Source organism: Alternaria rosae, assembly GCF_020736505.1.
Source record: "Alternaria rosae strain MPI-PUGE-AT-0040 chromosome Unknown BKA58scaffold_5, whole genome shotgun sequence".
Lineage (NCBI taxonomy): Eukaryota > Fungi > Ascomycota > Dothideomycetes > Pleosporales > Pleosporaceae > Alternaria > Alternaria rosae.
In genome coordinates this window covers 1,700,591-1,726,844 of record NW_025763574.1, presented here as the reverse complement: position 1 = coordinate 1,726,844, position 26,254 = coordinate 1,700,591, and the positions used below count along the sequence as shown (strand labels likewise).

At 53.0% G+C, this 26,254-nt stretch overlaps 8 protein-coding genes across 8 annotated transcripts; 5 read left to right on the top strand and 3 right to left on the bottom strand.

The window, feature by feature from the left end:
• Positions 1-2,427: 2,427 nt before the first annotated feature.
• BKA58DRAFT_178350 (glycoside hydrolase superfamily) lies at positions 2,428-4,172 on the top strand. The gene is made up of 2 exons (XM_046165330.1): positions 2,428-3,024; positions 3,075-4,172. Exons 1-2 carry the CDS (start codon positions 2,895-2,897, stop codon positions 4,064-4,066), a joined length of 1,122 nt encoding a protein of 373 aa, XP_046025372.1. The 5' UTR covers positions 2,428-2,894; the 3' UTR covers positions 4,067-4,172.
• Positions 4,173-4,827: 655 nt separating this feature from the next.
• On the top strand, positions 4,828-8,194 carry BKA58DRAFT_457948 (uncharacterized protein; the record flags this gene model as incomplete). Its single annotated transcript, XM_046174650.1, has 2 exons — positions 4,828-7,191; positions 7,274-8,194. The coding sequence occupies 2 exons, from the start codon at positions 4,828-4,830 to the stop codon at positions 7,940-7,942; spliced, it is 3,033 nt and encodes a 1,010-aa protein (XP_046025371.1). The 3' UTR covers positions 7,943-8,194.
• Positions 8,195-10,611: 2,417 nt separating this feature from the next.
• Positions 10,612-12,902, top strand: BKA58DRAFT_178213 (uncharacterized protein). The gene is made up of 4 exons (XM_046165328.1): positions 10,612-11,096; positions 11,146-11,228; positions 11,284-12,699; positions 12,755-12,902. The coding sequence occupies exons 1-4, from the start codon at positions 10,787-10,789 to the stop codon at positions 12,833-12,835; spliced, it is 1,890 nt and encodes a 629-aa protein (XP_046025370.1). The 5' UTR covers positions 10,612-10,786; the 3' UTR covers positions 12,836-12,902.
• A 452-nt stretch (positions 12,903-13,354) lies between these two features.
• Positions 13,355-16,093, bottom strand: BKA58DRAFT_315378 (uncharacterized protein; the record flags this gene model as incomplete). Its single annotated transcript, XM_046167525.1, has 3 exons — positions 13,355-14,781; positions 14,831-15,666; positions 15,714-16,093. The coding sequence occupies 3 exons, from the start codon at positions 16,091-16,093 to the stop codon at positions 13,355-13,357; spliced, it is 2,643 nt and encodes an 880-aa protein (XP_046025369.1).
• Positions 16,094-16,903: 810 nt separating this feature from the next.
• Positions 16,904-19,350, bottom strand: BKA58DRAFT_385205 (major facilitator superfamily domain-containing protein). The gene is made up of 5 exons (XM_046170347.1): positions 18,977-19,350; positions 18,755-18,909; positions 18,397-18,708; positions 17,756-18,347; positions 16,904-17,709 (listed from the first exon to the last, which is right to left on the bottom strand). Exons 2-5 carry the CDS (start codon positions 18,892-18,894, stop codon positions 17,143-17,145), a joined length of 1,611 nt encoding a protein of 536 aa, XP_046025368.1. The 5' UTR covers positions 18,895-18,909; positions 18,977-19,350; the 3' UTR covers positions 16,904-17,142.
• On the top strand, positions 19,351-20,305 carry BKA58DRAFT_385202 (uncharacterized protein). Its single transcript, XM_046170346.1, has 3 exons — positions 19,351-19,546; positions 19,593-20,065; positions 20,120-20,305. Exons 1-3 carry the CDS (start codon positions 19,415-19,417, stop codon positions 20,199-20,201), a joined length of 687 nt encoding a protein of 228 aa, XP_046025367.1. The 5' UTR covers positions 19,351-19,414; the 3' UTR covers positions 20,202-20,305.
• A 92-nt stretch (positions 20,306-20,397) lies between these two features.
• BKA58DRAFT_411638 (low molecular weight phosphotyrosine protein phosphatase) lies at positions 20,398-20,997 on the bottom strand (the record flags this gene model as incomplete). Its single annotated transcript, XM_046172303.1, has 2 exons — positions 20,398-20,888; positions 20,937-20,997. 2 exons carry the CDS (start codon positions 20,995-20,997, stop codon positions 20,398-20,400), a joined length of 552 nt encoding a protein of 183 aa, XP_046025366.1.
• Positions 20,998-22,049: 1,052 nt separating this feature from the next.
• Positions 22,050-25,369, top strand: BKA58DRAFT_178189 (chitin synthase-domain-containing protein). Its single transcript, XM_046165327.1, has 4 exons — positions 22,050-22,227; positions 22,364-22,563; positions 22,631-25,186; positions 25,239-25,369. Exons 1-4 carry the CDS (start codon positions 22,209-22,211, stop codon positions 25,251-25,253), a joined length of 2,790 nt encoding a protein of 929 aa, XP_046025365.1. The 5' UTR covers positions 22,050-22,208; the 3' UTR covers positions 25,254-25,369.
• The last annotated feature ends 885 nt before the right edge of the window (positions 25,370-26,254 follow it).

Below are 26,254 nucleotides of genomic sequence, written 5' to 3'. Positions count from 1 at the left end.
AGGGAGGCTGAGGTGAGGAACTGTGACGGTGCTCGCAGGGCTCGGGCCTTAGAAAGTCGGAATCGGCGGTGGCTGAAATGCTTGTGCGTCATTCTCCAAAGGATGTCATTGGCAGAAAGCACTTCGAGTAAGAACGGCAATTTCTCATGTCTATTGTTTTTCCACGAACATCCTGCGAGACGTTGGCTCTCGTGTCATGTCGCCCTGGTGGTGAGCCGCCGACGACGGACGATCAGCTCTTGCTGTCAAATTTCATGCCGTACGCCCATCTGAACGTTCCAGCACGGACATTCGGTAGTCTTCGGCAACACCACGTTCAGTAATTCCATGAACGATGCGATTGCTTTTCCAGTCGCAGCTACTCTTAATAGACACGCGTAGTACAAATACAATGTAGGTTATTCAGGAATCCAGCACCAGGCGACCGGTCACGCATGGTTTCGTCTGACCAACACGAATATTATTCAGGAGGTGTGGCATCCTTGCAAATAAGAGGCCTCTGCCGCAGCCGAGCGCGGAAAATTCGATACTGTACGCGTTCGGCCGCTATGGTCGATCAACCGTGTACGCGGACCCGGGGTCAGACTCGATAGTCCAGGTCACATTTCCGGCCCTAACCGGCCCGAGCCTCAATGTGCAGCACGTTCCAGGGCTATCCTAGAGAAGAGCTGATGTGTGGGATGAACACCACAACGCTTTGCATTGTCCTCTTGTCTCATTTCTCAAAAGCCAGATCCTCAAATTTGGGTCTGAAACGTACCCCAGGGCAGACCTCTCCTTGCTTCATCTAGTACGACGTCCCTGCTCATATCCTCTTCTGGTTCCAACGGCGACACTGCGGGGCACTAACTCGAACGGCAAGTTACGCCGTGCGCTTTCGACTACGAGTTCCCACGTCTTACGCGCCTCGCGTGGGACTGAGACATGCAACACCAGACTCGTGGTCATCGTCCCCAACGCTGCCTGTACTTCGGTTACGCCACGCGACGGCACTAGCTCAGATCTTAGTTCTGTGTACCGCTACACAAGGTCAGCTCTGCAGCCCATAAGCAAGATGCGGGTTGCACGGCATGGAAAACAATGCGCGACTGCTGCCAGATCAAGGTCGACTGCATCATCGAACATGCGACTGTCTGTATGCATATACCGAGTTGGAAGGGCGCCTACCGAAAAGAACCCCGACTCCGAACGTTTGTCCCACTATTGGATGACTCGCCATCTTTCACCGCCCACGTCAGGTTACTCACCGGTGGTTGCTCACTATCAAGATCTGACTTGCTGACAGTTGGCGGCGTCGTTGACGTCCACCATGTTGTATAGCTCCAACTACCCCCACACTAGGCGTCCGTACCACACGGTTGCATTTGCCATGCCATCACCGCCCGGATCAAACTGCTCGACTAAGGCCTGCAATCCACACCACTCAGTGCAGAGTTTGAGCGGCTTCCGTACGAACGACATGCCGTCAGAAAATCTCCTCAAGTTACACCATGCATGTTGGTTTTTCAAGAAAGCAAGAAAAATGTTGAAATAACAGGGTGGATCTGATCCGAACACCGTTCTCGCACCGTTAGCGTGGAGATGGAAGGACTAAGCTACGCCATTGCTATCCTTGCCTTAGTCCTTCGACACGAAGTGCCTTAGCAGTTCAGCAGTACAAGATTTTAGCACCAATCATTGGTATTACGTTGACATGGTCTGGCCCATATCCCTTCATGGTCATGGAATGGAAGGACCAGCACTGACATATCTCAGCTCCACGACATGCACGCAGACTTTGAATGCGCACGTGCGTCCCTGCAGCCCTATGTTCGACATGACCCAGGGAGAGCGAGCCGCAGGGCAAAGTCGGAATAAAAGCTTTCTTCTTCCCAACGAAATCTCCCGTTCTCCCTAATATCATCCGAACGCTGGGTTTGCTTGCTTTTTCAGCGGGCGACTGCCGATTAATCAAGTCCATTATCGTCTTCAGACCGCATTGGGCCTGGTACTCCTTGTTGGCATTATCGTTCGAACGGTTCTTGTTGCTTGCTATTCATCTCTCGCTTTCGCTTTCTCCTCATCACACTATCGCCTTGCTGTATAGAGACCTTTGCTCATCTTGGGTTTGCAGCCCTGCATGTTGCTCATCCCCGTCACCTCTCAGCGCGCAACGGACGTTTGTGTATCTCCACTAAAGCTCCGCTTAAATCCACGGCAGCGCAGTTTCGAACATCAAGAGTGATGGACACTATCAAGATGCCTCCGTAGGCTGCGAAAGCGCCTCGGGCGAACCGATACTGCAACTTCGTCTAGCGGGCAAGCGAACATCTCTTCCATCGTTTACTAAAAGTCGTGACAACCTCTCTTGCTATCGACATCTCTTACACCGTTATCAGTTGTTTCGTTTCATCATCTCGTCAGTTGCTAGGCATGACCCTTGTTTCGTTATGCTGGTTCGTCGGAAAGTTTGTGCCGAATACATTGCATGGTTTGTTAGCCGCGGAGTAATTCAGCAACTTCGCCTCCACAGTTGCTACATACTCTGCGCAAATGTCGCGATTACTGATCAATGTCCTCTCTCATAGTTCCAGAAAGATGAGAGTCTGCTATCTGTTATGTGGAAGCTGGCGCTCCGATGCATTGGTGCCAAAAATGGTAATTGAAAGGAAGCCCCTTCGTCTCTAGTGCGCCAATCACGACCACACTAGGACCTTGGCTACTATATTACCCCACAACTAGAGTCGATTCGATGTGCGATTGCCGTATGATCCATTCTGAAGCGGAGAGTCTTGTGCCGCTCTGCTTCGGGTAAGTATTTATCGTAGTCGACGAGTTCCTATAAGTTTACTGGTCGGGAGCGCTACCTAATAGTAGCTGAACACTCGCCGACAGCGAAATTCTGTTTCAGCATCATGAAGATATTCTCGATACTTTCGCTGGGCGCAGCTGTGGCAGCTTTACCCCCAGCAATCGATTTATCACCGCGAGCCTCCGTTCCAAAAGCCGATGGCCTCAAATTCAACATTGATGGTGTAACTAAGTGTAAGGCTCCAGTGCCCTGATGACGCTCTCAACACTCACATTATCCTCAGACTACGCCGGAACCAACTCCTACTGGATCCCTTTCCTGACGAACGATAACGATGTCGACGTCATAATGGGCCACCTAGCCACCTCAGGCCAGAAGATACTCAGAATATGGGGTTTCAACGATGTCAAAACTGTCCCAGGTTCCGGCACAGTGTACTTCCAGTCCTTCTCCGGATCCTCCGCCACCATCAACACGGGCGCAAATGGACTCCAGCGACTTGACGCTGTAGTCAAGGCTGCAGAAAAACACGGAATGAAACTCATCATCAACTTTGTGAATAATTGGACCGACTATGGGGGCATGGCCGCCTACTTCTCCGCGTGCGGCGTAATCAGCAATGCGCAATGGTACACAGCAACCGAATGCCAGACCATGTACCAAGCGTACATCGCGGCCGTCATCTCGCGCTATCGCAACTCCAACGCTGTATTCGCGTGGGAATTGGCCAATGAACCGCGCTGCAGTCTTTGCCAGACGTCTGTCCTCACGAACTGGATCCGCGAAACAAGTGACTACATCCGTTCCCTCGACTCCGACCACATGATCACCGTCGGCGATGAAGGCTTCGGTCTTTCAGGCGACGGCTCGTATCCCTACCAATACATCGAAGGTATAGACTGGGAAGCAAACTTGAAACTAGGCAACATAAGTTTCGGCACCTTCCATCTGTACCCGGATAGCTGGGGTGTAAGCAATTCGTTCGGTGACGGCTGGATTGAAGCGCATGCTCAAGTTTGTCAAAAGCTCAACAAACCGTGTCTGTTTGAAGAATACGGTGTGCCCAAGAAGGAGGATCACTGTCCCGTGGAGGGGGGCTGGCAGAAGACCAGTCTGGCGTTAAGGGATAGTGGGATGGCGGCAGATCTGTTTTGGCAGCTGGGGGATACGGTAGAGAGTACGGGGCAGTTGACACATGATGATGGGCATACGGTTTATTATGGAAGTGCGGATTGGAAGTGTTTGGTTGATGAGCATGTCAAGGCTATCGGGTAGAATGCAGCAGGCGTGGACCCAGTCCGATGTTCGTGCTTTCCTTAGCTTCTTCCCACGCGACGCGTGGGACCCTGAGTTTGTGGGGGAGGGCTTAAGCTCCCAACACTCCACCATGTACTACCTCACCAAACCGAACTGATTGTCCCCAAGGGTTGTCACGCATCACGAGGCCCATTGAGGCACCCTGATATCGTCTACCTACAGCTTGGCAATGATTTTTTTGCATTGCTGCGCATGGCATATTGCAAACTCCGGAAGGAGGGACAAGCTTCGTCAAGCTTGCCGAACGGCCAGACATGCTCACAAAGCGCAAGCAGCAGTGATTGACAGCTGCGCATTCGCTACCGGTCAGAAGAGGCACTATGGAGACCATGGACCACTACGAGGCACAGCAGAGTGGTCTGGATGTAGTTTGGGGGCCATAATCAAGCGCCACAAGCGAATAGCTTGCAGCCGCCCAGCGACAGCTGAACGTGCGTGCGACCGCAGCGGACAGTCGGGTCATCCCTTGAGGCCTTATGCCTCAGGCTTCTCGCCGAACGACCTTGCCATGTCGTCTCTTCTCTTTGCGACAGTTTATTTCCTCCCTCCCCTGTCGTGAATTCGTTCCGTCGCATCCAAGCTGAGCCGCTCACCTGCAGCCCCAGGTCATACAAACGCGGCCTTACGCAGCCTCCCGCCAATACCGACCGCAAGAGCACTATAAGAAGAGAAGGCTGAAACGTAGGCAACAGCAAGAGGGGCGCTATACGGCAGGCATCATGGTCGACCGCCGGCCACTCATGCACGAGTCCTCGGACCTCTCTGAGAGCTCAGACAACACTCCCGCCCTGCCTTCGCTCGGCTTCTCCAGCAACTCCCATACTCTCGGGCTTAACACCCCGCCACCTGCGCGACCGCACTACGCACGGCTGCAAAGCGATACCACGGCCGTCGGTCGCAACACACCAAGCATCGTACAGGAGGAGGACGAGGAGGAAGATATTGCAGACAGCTTCCAGCGCGGCAAAGACAATGGACTGGGAATAGCAACCGCCAGCCCGACAACGCAAACCGCCAGACGCGTTAGCATACAACCCATCCCGCGACGAGCCGTCGGTCCTGGCCCCAAGAGCCCGCCCACGAAGAGCCCTGGCGCATTCTCGCCCCTAGGCTCAGCCGACCCGTACTTTGGAGGCTTCCCCAAGAGCTCAAATGAGTCAACACCTGATCTACGACGAGACAGGTTCAGCCCCGACGTTGGCAGAGCGAGTCCTGACGTTGGCACATACGAAGAGTTTCGGCACGGCATACTGAAGAACGCAAAGCAAAGCAACAGCAGTATCAATGAATACGAAACGTACATACATTCCGCTGATACCGATGGGCTCCGAGGCGGCGGCGCCGCTCCATCCATCAAATCGGCATACGAGAATGACTTTCGCCCAACTCATGAATGTGCGACGACACGAGACTTTTATCACCCACGCTTCACTTGGCTCAATCTGTCCTTGATTGTCATTTCGCTGTTCTCCTGCTTATTTTCGGGAATCTTCTTGGCTCTGGCTATCCGTGCTCCTCATTATGGGCGGCGAATTACTAGTCATGGTCCTGTCACGCCGGCTGATGCTATTCTACTAACGACGGTCGTGGCGAAGCTTATCGAGTTGTCTTTTGTGACGGCTTTTGTGGCTTTTCTTGGGCAGGTGCTTAGTCGGAGGGCGTTTATGAAGGATCATGGGAGAGGGGTTACGCTGTCGGAACTTAGTATGTGGAGATGGGTCGTGCAGCCCGGCACATTAATCACGCACTGGGAGACGGCCAAGTATGCCGGGCTGTCTTTCCTGGGTATACTGAGTCTGCTGAGCGCTGTTCTGGCAACGCTTTACTCATCTGCGGCTGCTGCTACTGTTCAGCCTATGCTCAGAGACGGTAATTGGGATAACGGTCTGGTCTTGGCTGGTCGTGTCAAAAGCGATTTCGCAAACATCAACTACCTCAAGGAAATGTGTCAAACACCCATTCGAACCGACCAAAAAGCCCAAGGAGAAACTTGCCTACAGATGGAACACGCTGGCCAAGGCTACCACAACTTTCAGCGCTACCTCTCGGACTGGGATCTATCAGCCAGGAACGGTAACGGCACTTCGGTCCAGAAGCTACGACCACAGGGCTTCGGGCTTCTGTACGAGAACACCACTGTCACTGGGCAATGGATTGACATCGTCAACACTACTGAGGTGTCGCAGAAGCACGGTAGAGTTATCAACAATGTAACGATGGCAATGCCTCACTCGGGCGTCTTCGCTGCTGCCCGCGACCAAAGAAATGGGATTCTGCAACCAGAAGAGCTAAACTCCGAAGGAACCTACTCGTTGCGCGCTTCGGTGCCGTCGCCAGTCTTGAACGTATTATGCGTAAACATGAACAGGACAGAGCTAGAGCCTATTGTATACGACGCCTGGCCCAACGATGATGTAGTCGATCTTCTTTCTTGGGGAAACGTTCCTGGTATCAGGGACAACGCGACTACAACCAACAAGACTGTGGTGGATGAGATTTTCGGCTGGGATGTTAATGACACAACAACCACGATGAACTGGCCACCCGTCTTCGGAAAATACCCCTTGCCTTTCAACACAATCATGAACCACACTAGCTTTGCCTGGGGACGACCCGCAATCTACCTGCTAGGACAAGGAGGACCAGATGATGTTGGCATGGATGGGACAGGCATCTTCTCATTGTGCAAATTACACCTCACGGTGAGGCCGGGATGCAGTACGCGACACAACGTCACAGGATCTGGCGCCACTATGGAAGCACTCTGTGAAGATCCCAACGACAAAAAGGCCTTCGTCGAGACAGGAGACGAAGTTAGCGTTAACACAAAGGGTGTGGCTAATTGGCGCGACATAGGTACTGACTGGGCCAACAGTCTATCCCTTGGCACAGGCCTCATGGATGCCAATGCGAGTACTTCTAGGCTTTTGACACAATTGGTGTTGAAGCCTACCAACCCGGATCCAGAAAACCTTCAGGTCGACCTAAGCAATGCCATACCCAGTTTAGGGGAAGCTCTGGCTGTTTTGGCGGGCTGTACCCTGCTCTTGAGTATGGTGGATACACCCTTTGTTACGTTCTGGGTACGCGACTCTTCTGTCTCCTGCTGTTGGCATCTCGCCGTTTCCTGCACTTCCCAAGCTGATGCGCTGACCTGAACCACAGAATTATTCCCACCCTATGCTCGATGAGTACCAAACACAATTCTTCAACGCCTCGCTCAAAGCCCAACAATACGCATCCGGGGGCATGCCAGGCGCATCCAAAGCATGGGTACTCATACTCGCTCTCGTCTTCGCCATGAACGTCTTCGTCCTCATCTACTTCATCTTCCACCGCGGACTAGTGACGGACTTTTGCGAACCGCCCAACCTCTTCGCTCTCGCCGTCAACTCGCCCCCGTCGCACGTCCTTGCCGGTTCCTGTGGCGGCGGCCCAGAGGGAAAACAATACATGGTGAACTGGTTCGTAAACCACGAGGGCAACCACTTATACATGGAACCGGGCGAGAAATCACATCTCCTCGGTGGCCATGGCCAGCCGCACGTCCACATGCATACCCATACCCACAGCCCGATACACGAAGCTCCCCCAAGAGAAGCCAAAGGTGTCAACGCCTTCTTCGCCCAGATAGGCGAGACAGTCAAACGCAGATTTAGTATGAAGGAACGTTCCGCGCCGACGAAGCTTCGGCCTGCTAGTGCGGTGGAGAGTCTCAGACCACCTGTGACTAACAAGCCCGGAAGTATAGCGTCGGATTATGAGATGGAGGATGGGCAGATGAGGACGTCGAGGCAGTATCAAAAGTTGGCCAAGAGGAGGAGTATGCTTTGAGCTTTGAGCTTGGGTGGTCATGCTTTGGTGTGGATATGTAATGTTTATATGTAATGAATGGTTAGACAGCTTCCATGTTTTGTTGCTTGGGTAGCATGCACTTACAACATCTCTGAACAAATCCTCTACGCTGAGAAGTAGGTAAGACCAATTTGTCGTAAGTCATTTGTGACCATACACTTTTTGATGCTTGAAGAGACAAGACTACCTAGGACAAGCGCAGAGGTATTTGAGTTGTCCGCAACGGCGAATCGTATGTGTCGCACATGAGCCTGCAAATGCCCACGTGCTTCTGAGACTTGCATGTTACGAGAGAAGAAGTACATTGCAGGTAAAGTTATCGCCGCCGCGATTGCCGTAGTTTCCTCGCTGCCATCTCCATGTCTACTGTCCACCACCCTCGCCAATTGTTCGATGCCACTTCCGCCTATTTCACCAGTCATCTGACTCCCTCTCACTATGTGATTTAGCATCATTTCGAACAGCCTTGGGATTGAGTGGACCTACCCAGCCGCCTCCATCTCGTGGCTGTACAACATCGGGAGAGCCGGTTTGTTTTGGCTATCGCTGTTTAGTGCCATGGATGGAAGCTTCGACTAGGTTTCACGGACCCTGTAGCCTCCGTCCGCAGGAGGGCCTTGAGCGGTGGGATCCTTTGGCTGTCAAAGTTCAGTTTCGTGTCATGAACATATGGAGGAGTGTGGGCGAACCCTATACTCCCCATCCCTAGGCTGAGGATCTCCCTATAGCTGATTAGTACCAACTCATCATCCAAGAAAAGAAAAGCGTTCGCTTTCTCATGGTTAATTGTTCAGTGGATGCTTGATCACGGATGCACCGAATTTCGAGCACTAAGATAGGATCGATGGAGCTTGTGTTGGTCCGTGAAGGGTTGAAGAACAACTTGTACTTACATGTCTGTTGTATGAAGCCATTTTGGAGCTACTGGTGCACTGAGCCATTATAATGGGCGATGAATGAAGGATTATAGGATGATTCTCGAGATATTGTCAGGAACGAACGATGCCGTCTAAAAACGAGAGATAGCACGGCACTCTTATCCCAAACACTCATGAGCGGGGAACAATCACGCGATTGAATAGCTGATAGGATATTTGCACTAGCATCCAGCCGAGAGATTCATTGACAGCTATTCGTTCAAACTTCACCGATGAGATATCCACCAGTCGACAAGGCTGACCTTTTGTCCTATCAATATAGCATGAGATACACCTACCCCGCTCTCACAGGCGGAGCTTTGGGATCGCGCGGTATGGGTACGCCTGGACGCTAGCATCACAGCCTGTGATATTCGGAGAGGGAAGCGGTGTAGTTGTCTGTCAAAGCCACGTTCCTTACTTTGGGAGTGACGAACCCGAGACGGGCCTATGAATGTCGACTATCGAGCCCAGGAACATTCGGATCGAAGCTTGTAGACACTAGGATACCAGCTAGCGAGGTTCTGCAGAGTGAAACTGGTGAGGGAGAAGTCAACTTCCGGTAGTTCTTCCTCTAGCTCTTACCATGCCTCATTGCTTGAGGTGAGGCTATCAAACCCGGCAAATAGCAAAGGGACTCGGATACGTCGGTTAGCGAGGGTCTGGTAGTGAGAGATGGCTGTTTGACATTCCTCGCGGTATTTGGCAGTAGTTCCGACAGCAATGAAGACTGTGTTTCGGTGCTCTGGGTATTGACTTGGAACGTGGGGATCTGGGATGCTGACATAATTGTGTGAGTTGTGAAAGCAACAAAGACACTAAGGTGCGGTCACATCCTATATTCCTCTGTAGTTAACTTACTTTCGTGTGTACAATTCTATATTTTGTTTGCTATCTACTTTATCTAGTAGTACTGCGACAACACAGGGTGGGCAGCGAACTACTTACAACTTCTGCGATACACCACTATCATTTATGCAAAGGTACTCCTTAACTCGAATAAGAGAGATCGCAATCATCAGACTCACTGAAGACTGTGAGATGAGAGGCTTGGTATCCGAGTACATATGGAATCCATATTGGACTGGGCGTCTCCATGTCTAGCACTGCATCCGCTCCGTCTTTCTTGACATGCTAATTCAGGGTCCTGAGGGTACTCAGTGTAGGAGCAGTGTTCATTACCTGAGAACCCTCTGCTGGCGTCGGACCAATGCTTGTGCGCCTCCGCGCAAAACTGAGCTTTCAAATTTCTTGCACCTCATACAAGGAAGAAACTGAACAGATGCGCTGCAGACTACATTAGTAAGAAATTGAAACTTAGTCAACTCCCGACAGTAATGTAGACTTCTAGTTGTTTATCTCTAACGAGTGTTTAATCTTTTCCTTAAATAGAGTTCTTGAGTGAGCCAGAGCGACTAAAACTCTCCCCAACGATATCAGATTCTGGTCGAAGGCTGTCGGCGTTATGGTCAAGTTGCCCGGAGTCGAAATAGTCGCTCAAATGGAGAATCGGATCGTGGCCGACAGATGGCGATTCGGCTCACATACCGTCCCATTCAATGTCAACTCCGTAAGCTGGCAATGTTGATGCGTGAACGACAATGGCTGGGCTGACATATCGTCCAATGTAGCAATATCGGTGATGTAAGGCTGCAGATGGTAGCCATAACACGATGCTCATGTTCTGAACATGGGAGAGATGGAAGACTGCCCTCCAGTGAGGGTGTGGGTCCACAACGGGGCTCTTCGGCACGCAATGACGTTCGCGCGGGCGCTGACGTTAATTCAATTGATCCAAGCTTGCCTAGCCAAAATCTGCGACAACACACCACAACATTGAGCCGTACAGCAGCAGCGTGCTCTCCAACCACTCATCTCCTAGTTCACCCTCAGAGATTTAGGAAAGATGGCGCCAGTAAATACCCCTGTACCACAAGGAATTCCTTCGCCGCCACCTGTACGCATTTCGGTCGACACGAATAACTCGCTATGGGATCGGTTGTCAAGTTGGGCTTCGGAGAACAAGGGTGTCGTATACACAATTGCGGGTATAACACTGGTTGTCGGTGCCGGTGGTGCTGTCTACTACTTCTCCAATGATTCAAGAGACAGTGCAGCAGACACGGCGGCGACAAAGCGCAAGAGGCAACGCGAGCGCAAGCGCGCAAAGGAGAGGGCTGAAAAGGATTCGGCGCCAGAGAAGTCTGCAGAGTCTGGTGGGTCGATGCAACTCTTCGTCAAAGACGTGAACTGATGAGATAATAGAGAAGAAGGCATCTGTCGCGGAAACGACCGAAGACAAGCTCCCAGACGTTGACGAGAACAGCGTGGGCTCACTATCAGACGAGGTGCGACACATCTCCTGTAAAACCACCCTCAAAGGCGATGACTAACGATTCGTAGGACCGCAAAGACTATGCCGCAAAACTCAAGGCTGCAGGCAACAAGGCCTACGGCTCCAAGGACTACAACCGCGCCATCGACCTTTACGGCAAGGCCATCCTCTGCAAGCAAGACCCCGTCTTCTACTCGAATCGCGCCGCATGCTACAATGCTATGTCTGAGTGGGACAAGGTCATTGAGGACACGACCGCCGCCATCAACCTTGACAACGAATACGTAAAGGCGCTAAACCGACGAGCGAACGCATACGAACAGGTCGAGCGCAACAGCGAGGCCCTTCTCGACTACACTGCGAGCTGCATCATCGATGGCTTCCGTAACGAGAGCAGCGCACAGAGCGTCGAGCGTCTGTTGAAGAAGGTCGCCGATGCCAAGGGCAAGGCCATTCTCGCCTCCAAGGAGAAGAAGCTGCCCAGCCCAACTTTCGTCACAAACTACCTGCAGAGCTTCCGACCGAAGCCAACACCAGAGGGCCTTGAGGACGATGCGGAGCTTGATGAGGAGAGCGGAAAGGGACAGTTGCGTAAGGGTCTGAAGGCCATGGCCACCAAGACCGGCGATGGATACACAGAGGCTGCGGCAGCTTTCGACCGCGCAGTCGAGCTTGGAGACCTTGGTGAGCACGAGGCTTTTGCGTATAACATGCGCGGAACCTTTAGCTACCTCAAGGGCGACAACGAGGACGCGCTCAAGGACATGGACAAGAGCATCGAGCTCCAGCCCACACTGACACAGAGCTTCATCAAGCGCGCCAGCATGCACTTGGAGCTCGCCAACCCAGAAGCCGCCGAAGCCGACTTCGCCGCCGCCCTCGAACAGAACTCCAGCGACCCCGACATCTTCTACCACCGCGCACAACTACACTTCATCAAGTCCGAGTTCGGCGAGGCCGCAAAGGACTACCAGAAGTCGATCGACCTCGACAAGGACTTCATCTTCTCGCACATCCAACTCGGTGTCACACAATACAAGATGGGCAGCATCGCCTCGTCAATGGCCACATTCCGCCGCTGCATGAAGAACTTCTCCCAAGTCCCCGACGTATACAACTACTACGGAGAACTGCTGCTCGACCAGCAAAAGTACCAGGAAGCCATCGAGAAGTTCGACACCGCCGTTGAGATGGAGAAGACCAGCAAGCCCCTCGGCATGAACGTCCTGCCCCTCATCAACAAGGCGCTCGCGCTCTTCCAATGGAAGAACGACTTCGACGACGCCGAGAAGTTGTGCGAGAAGGCGCTCATCATCGACCCTGAATGCGACATCGCTGTCGCAACCATGGCACAGCTGCTGCTGCAACAAGGGAAGGTCACAGAGGCGCTCAAGTACTTTGAGCGTGCGGCCGAGCTGTCGAGGACAGAAGGCGAGATCGTCAACGCTCTTAGCTACGCCGAGGCAACTAGGACACAACTTGAGGTAAGCCACAAACTCTGCATTTCGAAAGTAATCAGTTGCTAACTTGTCCCTCCAGGTACAAGAAAAGTACCCCAAGCTCGCCTCAAGACTAGGTGCCATGGGCGCTGCCGCCGGTGGCTTCGGCGGCATGCGATAAACAACCTCCGCTTGCTTCCTTCCTTCCAAACCATGATACACACCTTTTCTCCACCCCCCTCTTCTACGCTCTTCTCACCCCTTTGTTCCAAAAAAATGATGTATTTAGTATTGGGCACTCCGAGTGTGCGGAACTACAGAAGGTTGGAAAGTTCATTCATGAAACCGAGTTGGCCGAGGGAGAAATGGAATATGCGCAAAGAAAGTAACAACAATAGGCGTTTATTTTGATGCGATAGCTCTCCTGCTCCTGGTTGTTGTGTAGTTGTAAATGTATGAATGGTTGTTGATGTATGATGGTTATTGTTACTGTACTCGAGAAAAGCGTGCTGTTCATTAGAGAAATGACACATTTGATCTAACAAGATATATTGAGTGTACTTATACTACACTGGTATCAAATCCTCATCCGTACATTTGCCCTCTATACGCGGTCTATACGTTCACGGAACCTGTGCTATGCATATCGCGTGGTTCCAACAGCGTAATGCTCTATCCGTGTAATAACATGATTGGTGACCTACTCCCCGCTCAATTGCAGGATAAGCGTACTAGCGACATCCAAGAAAGGAAAAGGGCTAGTGACAATCTTCTCTCCCTCCTGCCTTCCAGCACCAACAAGCTCCGTCCGCTCTCTCAGGATATCCGTTCCTCCCTCGCGAAGCTTATTCGCCAGGTCCTCGGGTAGCGGTTCACCTTCACCCAATCTGCGCCAGATACCTTGTTCGTCGTCCCACCCGTCCTGATGCGGGTTCTGGTGACTTGACGAGAGTGCGAAGGTGTCAAGGGAAGGGGTCGCTTTAATTTCGCGGACGAGGTTAGACACGAGACGTTCGTAGCCTGCGCATTTGAAGTCTACGACGAAGAAATCGCGGTCGATACTGTACAGTTGAATGGACATGTAGATCCAGACTGCCTCGTCAGGGTAGGGATGTTCTTCGCTGATGGAGTTTGCACGCTCAGATGGAGTCAGGCCTTCTATGCCGTGACTGATACTTGATGCGCTTGCGTTGGTGGAACTGCGCCTGCGAAGCCCCGAGGGGTCGTTGGCAAGATCAACACGCGACGAGTGCGTGGAAGACGGATGTGCGACACCGGGTGGGAACATGCCTTCTTTGCGGAAGCGGGCGTTGATGACCCATGGATCTTCTGGCACGTGGTATCCCCAGTCGTTGGTATGGTTGTAATGCCTCTTCTGCCGACCTCTCGTTTCCTGCTCATTTGTGTCCTTGTTACGTACGGTAAGCGGCTCGCGATGTGGTGAATTTACCCTAGCTCCCTGGTCTTCGTGCGATGAGTGCGATGATATCGAATCTTGCGACTGGCTTCGCGATTTCGGCGGCGAGCGGTCATCAGGGTTCTGAGAAGTACTGCGGCTGCGAGATCCGCTCCTGCCACCTGCTCTGCGTATCTTGGGCACTTCCCAATCAGCGCCCATGGCCTTCAAAGCCTTGAAAATGGCAAGCATGGCCTCTGCAGGCTGATTCCTCGATCTTATACCGAATTGCCACTTGGTCGCTCGGGGCTTCTTGGCTGGCAGACTCGTCATGGGCTCAGGCTTATTTCTGCCTGCTTCTGGCATCGTGCGGAAATTTGGCTTCAACCTTCTGGCTGAGATCTGCCGTTGTTCTTCGGTCTGTTCTGGGGTGGGCGGAAGACCATCATTATCTTGAACCCTGCTGAGCGGTCTCGGGTGACCTTTCATGTACGCTTTGTGGTATTCCGTGAGACTGCTAGGTAATATAGCAACGGTGCTCACGGGACTTCGTATGTTTGCGAGTTGGCTGCTGGCGTTGGAGCCTTGACGCGCTCGTTCGTGCTCCGAATTTGATGGTGGTATGAATTGGGGGCGGGAAGCAGCGTTCAAGGACTGAGGTCGGAACCTATCCATATGACTATCGTGCGTAGGAGGCGACATTTGATCCCATTCAGGACCCGTCAACAAGGCTAGAACCGATTGTTAGCCGCGGGCAAGTTAACAGAGAGGGTAGCTTACGGTTCTTCCGCATCATCTCGTTCTCGCGAACGATCAAGTAGGCATCCTTTATCGCACTAGGCTCATCGCGTGCCAATGCGTCTTGCACGTCATGCTTTGCGTAACCCATAGTCTTGCCGAGCTTTGACACGACATTCTCATGCAGCGCCTGCACACGAGGAGCATCAGCCGACGGCGCGAGTGCCTTGGGATCGATTGCCTTATTTGGGTCCGCTCCACTGTCGAAGAAGTCTTGGGCAGGTGGTTCGAGATACGGAGGCAGGTCTTTGGTGAACCAGGGATCTTGCCGCAGTTCGGGGATCGTGATGCGGTGTACGGGGTTGACCATCAACATCTTCCTGATCAAAGAGGTGGCGCCAGGGGACAGATAGCTTGGGGTGCTGTATTGCCCAGCAGCGATCTTCTTGAATAGGGTAGGAATGTACTCGTCGTCAAAGGGTAGTCGGCCTACTAGGAGAACGTAGAGGATGACACCGCAACTCCAGACATCAACCTCGGGACCCGCATACAGCTTTCCGGATATGACCTCGGGCGCGGCATAGTTTGGGCTTCCGCAGCTCGTCTTGAGAAAGTTGCCGTCTGTCATGATGTTGCTCAGTCCGAAGTCGGCAATCTTGACGTTGCTGTCGTCATCGAGCAGGAGGTTCTCTGGCTTCAGATCTCGATGCACGATCTTGTGTCTGTGGCAGTATTCGACGGCGCATACGATCTGCTGGAAGAACTTGCGGGCCTGGGCTTCCTGCAGCTTCCCGTGGTTGACGATGTAGTCGAACAGCTCACCCCCGGCGTATTCGAGGACCATGATAATCTCTGTCGGCGTGGTTATGACGGTGTAGCTGCGGGTGGTTAGTAAATGAACTTGACAAACATACAAATAACCCACAGCTTGATGATATGAGGATGCCGTAACAGCTGCAAGTACTGAATTTCGCGCTCTATCCTGCCTGCCATGTCTCGAGTGACCAGGCGCTTGCGGTTTATGATCTTGAGCGCCACCTTCTGGCCGCTGACCTGGTGGGTGGCCAGTTTGACCTTACCGAACGAGCCCTCACCCAGTGTCCTGACTATGGTATACTGTCCGAGGCGCTGATTGGCCTTGGAGTCCTTGCTCTTGCTCTCCTGCACGGCTGTACCGAGCGCAGTGGGCGGCGCGACGGCATGATCCGTGGCCCTGGTGGTGCTTGCTGCGCCCGCTCCTCGCCGCTGGGCGGGCATGGAGATGGAGAGCTCCTCTAGATCTTCGTTATCGATTGCGGCCGACATGGTGGGCGTGGTATAAATGCGACGGCGGTGGGAGAGTGGGGCTTGTCGTGCGTCGGAGCACTGGCTGAAGCCTTAGCCGGGGTATTTGGTGCTGGGAGCCTGCGGGGACTGTACATGTAGTGTTAGCAGGTGTGCCGATGCAGGGCTGAGCCAAACGGGCGGGAGGCATCAAAAGCATGTGAAGACGGGCGCGCCTGTTGGGAGAGCTCATTTCCGCCCGTGCAACCGTGGGCTGGGGAGACAAGGGAGGAGCTACTTACGTCACTGCTGTCTGCTGCTTTACAGCGGGGCGCGCAAGCCGTGGTTCTGGGGCTCGGTGCTGGGAATCGACGGCGCTTGGCTGACTGCCCCGCTACGACGCGGCGAGGGCCACCATCAAACGGGTGTGAGGCAAGGGAGGAGTTTGATACAGGATGGGCGTGCTGGCGGCGGCGGCGGCGGCGTGGGACGGAGCGGTGGGAGGATGCAGGCCGGTGACACGGGCTATCGATTGCGAGATGGCCGACTGCAGTGGAGTGATGCTGTGGTGGGGTGAGGCCTGGTGAGACACGGAGTGCGTCTGCGGTCGAGGGCGGAGGTTGGGAGGATTTCTACGCGAGACAGGGCTCCGCTAGGTGAAGAAAAAGATGGAGTTATGGGGAAGCGGACTAGGCGCAAAGTGACGGAGCTTGGGGTATCGTGAAGCCCCTCTTGGCTCTGCCTGCGGTTGAGCAGCCCAGCCCAGCCCACCTCGCCGCGCCTATCACTAGCCGTCGCCGCTGCAAGGGCAATCGCAATGACACGAGCAAACGGAACACGGAATTGGACCAAGGTATTCTTCACAGTAGTGATTCTATCGCGTTTGTTACAGCAGCCGGCTCCAGCGCTGTCAGCCCGCACATGTTGACTTGCATGAAGCACAGCTCGCTCCCGCCTCCACGCGAGCCCTCCACGTCCTCGTGACCTCTGCCCCATGGGCAATTCCAAAAGTCCATCCCCAGCTAACCTTCTCGATAAATACCACTTTGCCAATCACCGGCTGCAGGGCGCTACTCCACCCGTTCATCATCTCATCGGAAGCAGAACATTCGTCCTAGTCCCCTCTGCTGGACCTCGCGCCGGGCAGCACCGTCGACGTATGCAGCCTCACCTTCGCTAGTCGAGCTTGCACTGCTGATTTGTTTGCCCTTGCCATTTCCAAATACCTTCAATAAGACGACCATGCTTGCTGCGCTGAGTATACTGGCGCACAGAATGGCTATCATGACAAAGTTGCTGTTGCGATACTTGTGCGGGCCGTCTTTGGCATCTTCCGGCCACCCAGAGTAGAGTGCATAGGTTGTGAGGATACTCCCCAGATTACCAAGTCCAGAGACGAGTGCGGCGGCTGCCGCTACGCCCACTTCTCCGTGGCGTGGCTGGAAGATCTCGTTGGACCAGGCCATGCAAATCGGCACCGTCGGCCCAAGTCCGAAGCCAATCAGTAGGACGCCACCATAACGCGACCAGTCTTTGGCGAACGTAGCAATCAAAAGACCAGCGATCTGTATCACAACAGCAGCGCTAAAGAAGGCAGGTCGATGGTGGTGGAAACGGTCAGAGAAGGGCGTCACGATCAGAATAGCGATCAGATCCATCTGTTATAGTTAGCCTCCATGACCCCAGATGACTTCAGGCACTTACAATCCAGATGGGTGCTGAGAGCAAACTGAGCTGGATACCTGTGAGGCTCGGGTTGATGCCGCGGATAATGACAGTCGCGTATGCCTGTGTTCCGTTTCCAACACCCACTACACCAAAGTACATGACAACGAGCGGGTAGATCCTCCAATCGATGACGACGTGCCAGAGATCTTTCATGGTCCATAGCTTGCGGCTGTAGACCCGAGTTAGATCCTCGTAGTGAATGCGGGCGTCTTCACCTTCTAGGGCTGGTTTGCCTTCTGGCAGCCACTTCATCCATCCAGTTCGCTGGCGGACTTCGCCTGGAGGAAGTGGTCTGTCTGGAAGCCACCAAAGTAGCGATATGCCGACAATAAAGCCGACAATACCGTACAAGAGGAACATCCACTGGAATCCAACTAGTCCACCTACTCCATCCATCTTCTGGAAGCCAGCTGAGACCAGACCTACAACCGCCGCGGACATTTGCGACGCTGTAAAGTAGCGCCCAATACGCTTGCCAGTGCGAGATGGAGGGTAAAAGAGAGTCAGATAGTATGACATACCAGGCCACATGCCTGCAATAACGATACCAAGGAGCAGTCGAAGAAGGCTGGATTGCTGTTAGTCTGGACCCAAGATATGGCGTCCTCACAACTTACTAAAGGTTCCAAGCAGCGTTCATAGCAGTCAAGCACATGCCAATGATACCAACGCAGGTTACGATGCGACTCATCCATGCATGCGGACTGACCCTCGACATGATGAGATTAGAGGGAAGATCGAAGAGGACATAGCAGACGTAGAACAGTGCCAGACCGGTAGAGACCTGTTTCGGTGTGATGTTGAGTACCGATCCCAGATCATGACCTTGGGCCAAGTTCATAGTCTGAGCAAGTCCTATATTGGAGCGAATCGCTGAGCATATAAAGTAAAGGATCCAAAATGCTGGAAGTATCCGGCGATCGAGCTTGCTGAGCGACTGTCAGCATAATTTGTGGTGGGAAATGTGTGACTTACGAATAGACTCTTTCGATTCTATCGATATCGACCATCTCAGGACCGACTTCGGCATCCCGTTGCAACCCCATCTGCTTAGCATCGCTCGTCTCTCCGACCCTCTTCTCAATAGGAGCTATCTCCACAGCATCTGAAGCCATGTTGTACGACTGACGCTGCAGGAGAAGAAATGATGAGCTGAAGGTGAAAAGATAGTCCACGGTAAAGCACCTTCCCACTTACTTAAGCCGATACACCGTTCGGCTCCCGCACGAACTGCGTCCGCACTCCCATTCGCCCATTCAAACATTTTGCACGGCTAGTGGGGTAACGCTAGTAATGGTTTGGGGAACGATTATGGCCGGCGGTCGAAACTTAGGTACATGACAACCAGCAATACTTACCAGGGTCCACGCGGGATTACTGCACGATCTGGGACTCATAGCAAATTTGTTCAAGCTATCCCGGAGTAGCCCAGGTGCGGTACTGAATGTGCGTGTGGCTGAAGTAACTTTTCCACGAAACGAACTAAGACGGAAGGGTCGATGGGCGGCTCGATCTGCCGCTAAAGCGGGCCTTCCGAAACCTCGTCATTGTTAGTAATCTACCATCTCAGTATATCAGTTCCATTCCCAGCAAGCAGAGTAAACATACCCTCAAATCTTACAATTGCATATCCTCATGTGTCCCGTACTATACCAGATGCTCGCGAACACATTCGTGCGCTCATCGCGCCGGATACGTCCTTCTGCGCAAACGCTTCGTCTCCGGGGCACGCGACAGGCGTCGACATTAGCAGAGAACCCACACATCGTATGTACTTCGCGCTTTCAGAAAGGCAACTACTTACCCAATACAGTACGTACATAAAGATCCGTTCGATCCGAGCAGACGTTTGCTATCACTGTTGCCCACCGAACCTCCCACACCACAACTCGCGATAGGCACATGCACCGCGCTCCCGCCAACGCCGCAGAACTTCACCGAGAACCCGCAATTCCTTCCCATACTCTCCTCTGTGTTCGCGACACATGCCGTTCAAGATCCCTACGTACAATCCCAAGCCGCCGTCTACGCGTCGCCGGGCGGCTTCCATCTTTCACAACCGAATGATGGCGCAGGCGGCGCGAACCACCAAGGCGGAGCGGGAGGCGCAGGTCATGGAGGCTGGATTCATATCAGCGACCTGAGGAATCCACCAGATTATGGGCGCATCGCATGGCCCGAGGACATTTTCGGCAGCGTGGAGGTCGACGCCAATGGACAAATTAGTGGAGGTGATGGAGGTTGGCAGAACAGTGGGACATACCGGGTTGTAACGAGGGAAGGAATGTGAGTCTACTCTCCGAGGCAGAGCACTTGAGCATATCGCTAACATACAGACAGTCTCGGATTGACGGACTTCATGCGCGGAAAGATGGTAGAGAAGCTATTAGACTTAGAAAGGCAGATCAAGCGGAACTCGTAACGGCACGGCACGACGAAGATATGATACCCAGGAGGAAGCACTACGACTTATCAGAGTCGTTCGTAATCGAAATGTACATGCATAATTAGCCTATGGCCACTCTATGGGGTATCTAAACATACACACACACAACCACTCCATACCTTACCATTCTCCTACAATCGCACGAACCCATCTGATCCCACATCGCATTCCCTCAGCTTAGTTCACCCCTCTCCAGCCTCTCCAAAAACTCTTTCCCAAACTTAACACACTGCTCATACGCAACCCTAAACCCTTCATCCCCGCCGTAATAAGGATCATCAATCTCCTCGCCCCTCTCCCCCCTCTTGCCTTTCCTCATCTTGCCCCCAAACTCGCCAAACAACATGACCCTCCCAACACTCTCCTCACTCGAACCTGCCTTCTTAAGCTCCCTCTGCCTCAACGCCTCTAGATCTGCTAGATTCTCATCGTCCATGGCGAGTATGTAGTCGAACTTTTCGAAGTCGCTGGTGGGGGAGAATTTGCGGGCAGAGTGCCGGTAGCTGGTTATGCCGTTTTTGCGGAGGGTCGCCATGGTGCGGGAGTCGGGGCTGGAGCCTAGGTGGTAGGCGCCTGTGCCACAGGAATCGATTGTGTTGATGAGTGGGTGCGGGGGGTTGGTGGTGAGGGATTGGAAGACGCCTTCTGCCATTGTTGAACGGCCTGTAGGTTGTTAGGGGTAGGCGTAAGGAAAGAGGATGGAGGGCTTACAGATGTTTCCTAGGCAGACGAATAGGACGGAGACGGGTTTTGGGGAGTTGGAATCGCTCATCGTGGTGGTATGGTGTACGATTACACTGTGTACGGTAGGTGGGAGGTCTTGTCTAGGCTCGAGGCTGGTGGAGATGCGAGGGATCTGAGAAGATCTGGCGACGGCGGCGTATCGTCGGAATTAGCCTTGTCAGGTAAAGCCATATTCCACAGCAAGCCTGACTATTCCTACTTGGAGTAGATTTGAAATTATTATAATACGATGCACTGCATGCATACCTACTGGCTACGTCGCAAAAGTAAGTCGACTGCGCGGAGATGCAAGAGTCCTTTGCACATGGTTGGTGTGCTCCGCCGCAGATGACGTGGGATCGACAGGTACTGCTCGAGCACGTCGTACGCGATTACAGACGATCATCCGTGCATTACAACACAGATATGTTTACGGATTGAGGGGTCAGATTGCTTTTACTTTACTACGTACGCGTAGGCTCAAGCGGTGTGATGTAACCCTCGACAAGGACACCCACTCTTGCACTACGGCAACAAACACTTGCGATGAGCAGATGACTTGTCAGTTCGGCTCTGTGGGGTCTCCGAGATCGTTCATCTGCTAGAGCCGCATCTGCATGTGCCTCATGACTGCCTGGGATCCCAGGTGTAGACCGAGAAGATGACGGAGACGGGAGGAAAATGCCATGTCGTCTTGCCAACATGTACTCCCAGATGCTATCGATAGCGATAATCTTCGGCACTTTCACAGCCGTTGATAACCTAAAGCTTTGACGGAAATAGATTCAGGCTTCGTAATAGCAGGGCTGTGAAGTGTGGCGCTCCCCACGATTGCGCAGCGAGCGCTTCCTTGGCGGCTGCTCAGGTGGACTTGATTGTGCGAAGCCTCGAGGAGTCAGCCTTCCATTGCTGAACTCAATCACGGCATTCTCATCTCTATAGACTTTCACGCCCCAGTCGCGCAATTTGAAGAAGCCGGTTACTTGCGCTCCAGGTGTTACATCATTCCACACCCGCCGTTGCTCCAAGCAACCAACCCCGGAGCGCTCCCGACCCACCAAAACGCACCAGACATATCTGAAACTCGGGCATATACCAGTCGCTATTCCCTCGACGCCTATACGACAGAACACCACAACAGTCGCATCCTTTAACCTTTTTGCTGGGCAACCCCTTGTATTAGTGTTTTGGCCAGTCGAGCCGTCCGTCGCATTGCCGCAGAAAGATTGAAGGCGCAGCACCAACAAGAAACACACCATCATGTCATACAACCGATTAGGTGAGTAGCCTCCTAGCGGATTCGAGGTCGCATGGTAGCGGCCAGTCGATCTTGACACTTTCCACGAACCGCCAAACAAGCCTTCTGCCATCGACGAGGTGCCTCAGCTGTCAGCCAGACTAACGGTATTGCATAGGCGCACCAGGTGGTAGCGACGACCCGTACGAGATGGATCCACGAAGAAACAATGGCCGGACTCCTTCGCCAGGCCAGCCTCTCCGTGGCTATCAACTAGAAGACCGCTATGCTTCACCACAGCCTTCGGGCATCCTCGAGATCCCTATGGGACCCAACCCTGCAGCGGCCTCTGGCGACCGCTTGCCATTACAACCAAGTGTATGTATTGCGCCGCGAGAACCAATACAGGTCACGCATCGAGTTCAACAGGCTAACACTTAGACAGTACTCAGTAGAAAACATTCCCTACGCAGCAGGCAACTATCACGACGATTACGACCCACGACCGCAACGACACGACTCGGATTACTCGCTCGATCCCCAAGCGCATCACGATGCGTACTACAACCAGCCTTATGACCCAACCCCACACCACGATGAGAGCCCGGGCGCTGGCTACGGAACACAGCCAACACACTACTGGCAAGATGAGGATATGAACAGACCCATGATACACGGCGCCAACTCGTACGGCCCGGATCCTCATGATCCAGAGGACATGGACCCAGAGAACCCGTTTCACGATGAGCCTGCGCCCACACCCAGCCCCGCCCCAATAAAGCGATGGAAGACAGTCAAGGAGGTCCAATTGTTCAAGGGCAACTTGGTGCTCGACTGCCCGATTCCGCCGCGGTTACTGAACCAGGTTCCGCATGCACAGCCCCCGGAGCGTGACGAATTCACCCATATGCGCTACTCGGCCGCCACATGCGACCCTGCAGACTTTGACGCGGAGCGCTTCACTCTGCGCCAGAAGCTTTTCGCAAAGCCAAGGCATACCGAGCTGTTCATTGTTATCACCATGTACAACGAGGAAGACGAACTGTTTGCGCGGACAATGATTGGTGTCATCAAGAACATTGAGTACATGAACTCGCGAACCAACAGCAAGACGTGGGGCAAGGACGCGTGGAAGAAGATCGTAGTCTGCGTCGTCAGCGATGGTCGTGCCAAGATCAACCCGCGGACCCGCGCCGTACTAGCAGCGCTCGGTGTCTATCAGGACGGCATTGCCAAGCAGCAAGTCAACGGCAAGGACGTGACTGCCCATATCTACGAGTACACTACCCAGATGACACTCGACATCAAGAAGGGTGTCGTTGGTGTCAAGAAGGGCAACACTCCAGTACAGATGCTCTTCTGTCTCAAGGAGAAGAACCAGAAGAAGATCAACTCGCATAGATGGTTCTTCCAGGCCTTCGGAGCTGTGCTGGATCCTAATGTCTGTGTGCTTATCGATGCTGGTACAAAGCCTGGCAAAGATTCTGTCTACCAGCTATGGAAGGCATTCGATCTTGAGCCCATGTGCGCAGGTGCTTGTGGTGAAATCAAGGCCATGTTGGTGCACGGCAAAAAGCTCTTGAACCCGTTGGTAGCGACGCAGAACTTTGAGTACAAGATGAGCAACATTCTGGATAAGCCTCTTGAATCAGCGTTTGGTTTCATTTCTGTGCTTCCCGGTGCTTTCTCGGCTTACCGTTACGTTGCGCTTCAGAACGACAAGACTGGACAGGGACCACTGGAGAAGTACTTTGCCGGTGAGAAGATGCACGGCGCCAACGCTGGTATCTTCACAGCCAATATGTACCTTGCCGAGGATCGTATCCTGTGTTTCGAGTTGGTCTCCAAGAGGAACTGCCATTGGATCCTGCAGTACGTCAAGTCTGCTACCGGAGAGACGGATGTACCGACCACCATGGCCGAGTTCATCAGTCAACGTCGTCGTTGGTTGAACGGATCCTTCTTTGCTGCTGTCTACGCCCTGGCCCATTCTTTCGACATCTTCCGCAGTGATCACTCTTTCTTGCGCAAAACTATGTTCCTCGTTGAGTTTGTCTACCAAACTATCAGCATGATCTTCGCCTGGTTCGCTCTCGGTAACTTCTTCTTGGTCTTCCGCATCCTCACTGCTTCTTTACAAAACGAACTCGGTACTGCGGGTAAAGTTCTCTTCATCGTCTTCGAGTGGCTCTACATTGCTGTTCTGATAACGTGTTTCATTTTATCACTCGGTAATCGGCCCCAGGGTTCCAACAAGTGGTACATGTCCATGGTTTACTTTTGGTGCATCATCATGGCATATCTCATGTTCGCGTCCATCTTCATCACCGTTCGCTCCGTACAAGGACAGATTGAGACCAACGGCGGCTTCAACGCGGCGGATCTTTTCAAGGATAGGATCTTTGCTACATTGATCATTTCACTGCTCTCAACGTATGTCATGTGGCTAGTGGTCTCCATCATCTTCTTGGACCCATGGCACATGTTCACGTCTTTCTTCCAGTACCTCCTCATGACACCCACCTACATCAACATTCTCAACGTCTACGCCTTCTGCAATACTCACGACATCACCTGGGGCACGAAAGGAGATGACAAGCCGGAGAAGCTTCCTTCAGTCACCACCAAGGCTGATGGTAAGGCGGATATTCAGGCGCCAACTGACGATGCCGATCTCAACACCCAGTACGAGACCGAACTCCGTGTCTTCAGCGCAAAGTGGAAGGAAGAGAAGAAGGTACCATCGGCCAGCGAGAAGCAAGAAGACTACTACAAGGGTTTCCGATCCGGTGTCGTGCTCTTCTGGATGTTCTGCAACTTGGGTCTATCAGCCTTGGTCCTGCAGTCGGGCGGCCTGGAGCTCACCGTCAGTAGTCCCGACGAGGCTCAGAAGAAGCAGAACGACGCTGCCACCATCTACTTGGCGGTAGTACTGTATAGTGTCGCCGGTTTGGCTGCTTTCAGGTTCATTGGAGCTATGTGGTTCTTAGTCGTGCGCATGGTAAGTGACAATGGCATTCATTCATGCATAACATATACTAACAATATCTCAGTTCCGCGGTGTATGATCGTTCGTTGCTTCGAAACAGCGCAGTTTGACGTCATTTTTGGAGTTCAGGTACTGGGTCGGGTTGAGCATGTTGCCGTGAAGGCATTCGGCCTCTTCGTCGTGAGGTTCATGACATGATACCAGCTTCTGGGAAAGCACGCGATCTTGGCGTGTAGGATGAGTGTTTACGTATTTCATGTGCCAAATGCCTTTCAACGTCTTTGATCCTACCGTCCATAATTTCCGTGTTCATGCTCTCATCGTCGCCCCTACTCTTTCTGGTGGGTGGTTCTCTCACTGTCGTCCCAAAGCGGCCTTCGTCACGTTACCTTCTCTTCACACCCAAGTACCGACTTCACCTTTTCTTACAGCACTGGCATGTCCTGAGACTTACCGCATGCGGTACACCTATCTTTTTCTCTTGCCGACACAGATCTGCTCTTCCTGCTTCACCTTCACTTGTGTTGTCATCGCTGAGTTTCAGCACGGGCCTGCCGCCTATATCAACAGAGCAGTTGCGCCCACAACACCAAATTTTTCAACCCCGACACTCCCCTCCCCTCTTCTACGTCCTCTCTATCTCCGCTCACAATCGTATTCATCTGCTCACTTTGACGTCAACTTTTCTTCCGCCGACTACCGCAGCTATGAGCTGGGACACTGGTGCGACTGCAGGTATGTAACACCGCGACTTCCTCCAGCTTCTACTAACATGACAACAGGCGGTGACTTTTCATGGGGTCCTGCCCCTGCTGGTGATTCTGGTGCCGACGCCGGTGCTGGAGATTCTTGGGGTGGTGGTGACACCGGCGGTGGTGGAGGTGATGCTGGCGACGACGGCTGTCGAATGTAAGCAAAACACGATCTGATCACACAGCCTGGCGACGACCATGGTACTGACAAATTTGATAGCTGCAAGCAGACCGGTCATTTCGCCCGCGACTGCCCTGAGAAGCCTGAGGGCGGTGGAGGCGGCCTCACTGGCGAGTGCTTCAACTGTGGCCAAGTCGGTCACAACAA

Coding starts and splice junctions, on each gene's coding strand:
- BKA58DRAFT_178350 (XM_046165330.1), top strand. CDS start 2,895: ATGAAGATATTCTCGATACTTTCGCTGGGCGCAGCTGTGGCAGCTTTA. Junction 3,025..3,074: donor CATTGATGGTGTAACTAAGT/GTAAGGCTCCAG, acceptor CATTATCCTCAG/ACTACGCCGGAACCAACTCC.
- BKA58DRAFT_178213 (XM_046165328.1), top strand. CDS start 10,787: ATGGCGCCAGTAAATACCCCTGTACCACAAGGAATTCCTTCGCCGCCA. Junction 11,229..11,283: donor TGGGCTCACTATCAGACGAG/GTGCGACACATC, acceptor AACGATTCGTAG/GACCGCAAAGACTATGCCGC. Junction 12,700..12,754: donor CAACTAGGACACAACTTGAG/GTAAGCCACAAA, acceptor TTGTCCCTCCAG/GTACAAGAAAAGTACCCCAA.
- BKA58DRAFT_385205 (XM_046170347.1), bottom strand. CDS start 18,894: ATGGCTTCAGATGCTGTGGAGATAGCTCCTATTGAGAAGAGGGTCGGA. Junction 18,348..18,396: donor AACGCTGCTTGGAACCTTTA/GTAAGTTGTGAG, acceptor ACAGCAATCCAG/CCTTCTTCGACTGCTCCTTG. Junction 17,710..17,755: donor TCTCAGCACCCATCTGGATT/GTAAGTGCCTGA, acceptor TAACTATAACAG/ATGGATCTGATCGCTATTCT.
- BKA58DRAFT_385202 (XM_046170346.1), top strand. CDS start 19,415: ATGTGTCCCGTACTATACCAGATGCTCGCGAACACATTCGTGCGCTCA. Junction 19,547..19,592: donor TAGCAGAGAACCCACACATC/GTATGTACTTCG, acceptor TACCCAATACAG/TACGTACATAAAGATCCGTT. Junction 20,066..20,119: donor GTTGTAACGAGGGAAGGAAT/GTGAGTCTACTC, acceptor ACATACAGACAG/TCTCGGATTGACGGACTTCA.
- BKA58DRAFT_178189 (XM_046165327.1), top strand. Junction 22,564..22,630: donor GCTTGCCATTACAACCAAGT/GTATGTATTGCG, acceptor ACACTTAGACAG/TACTCAGTAGAAAACATTCC.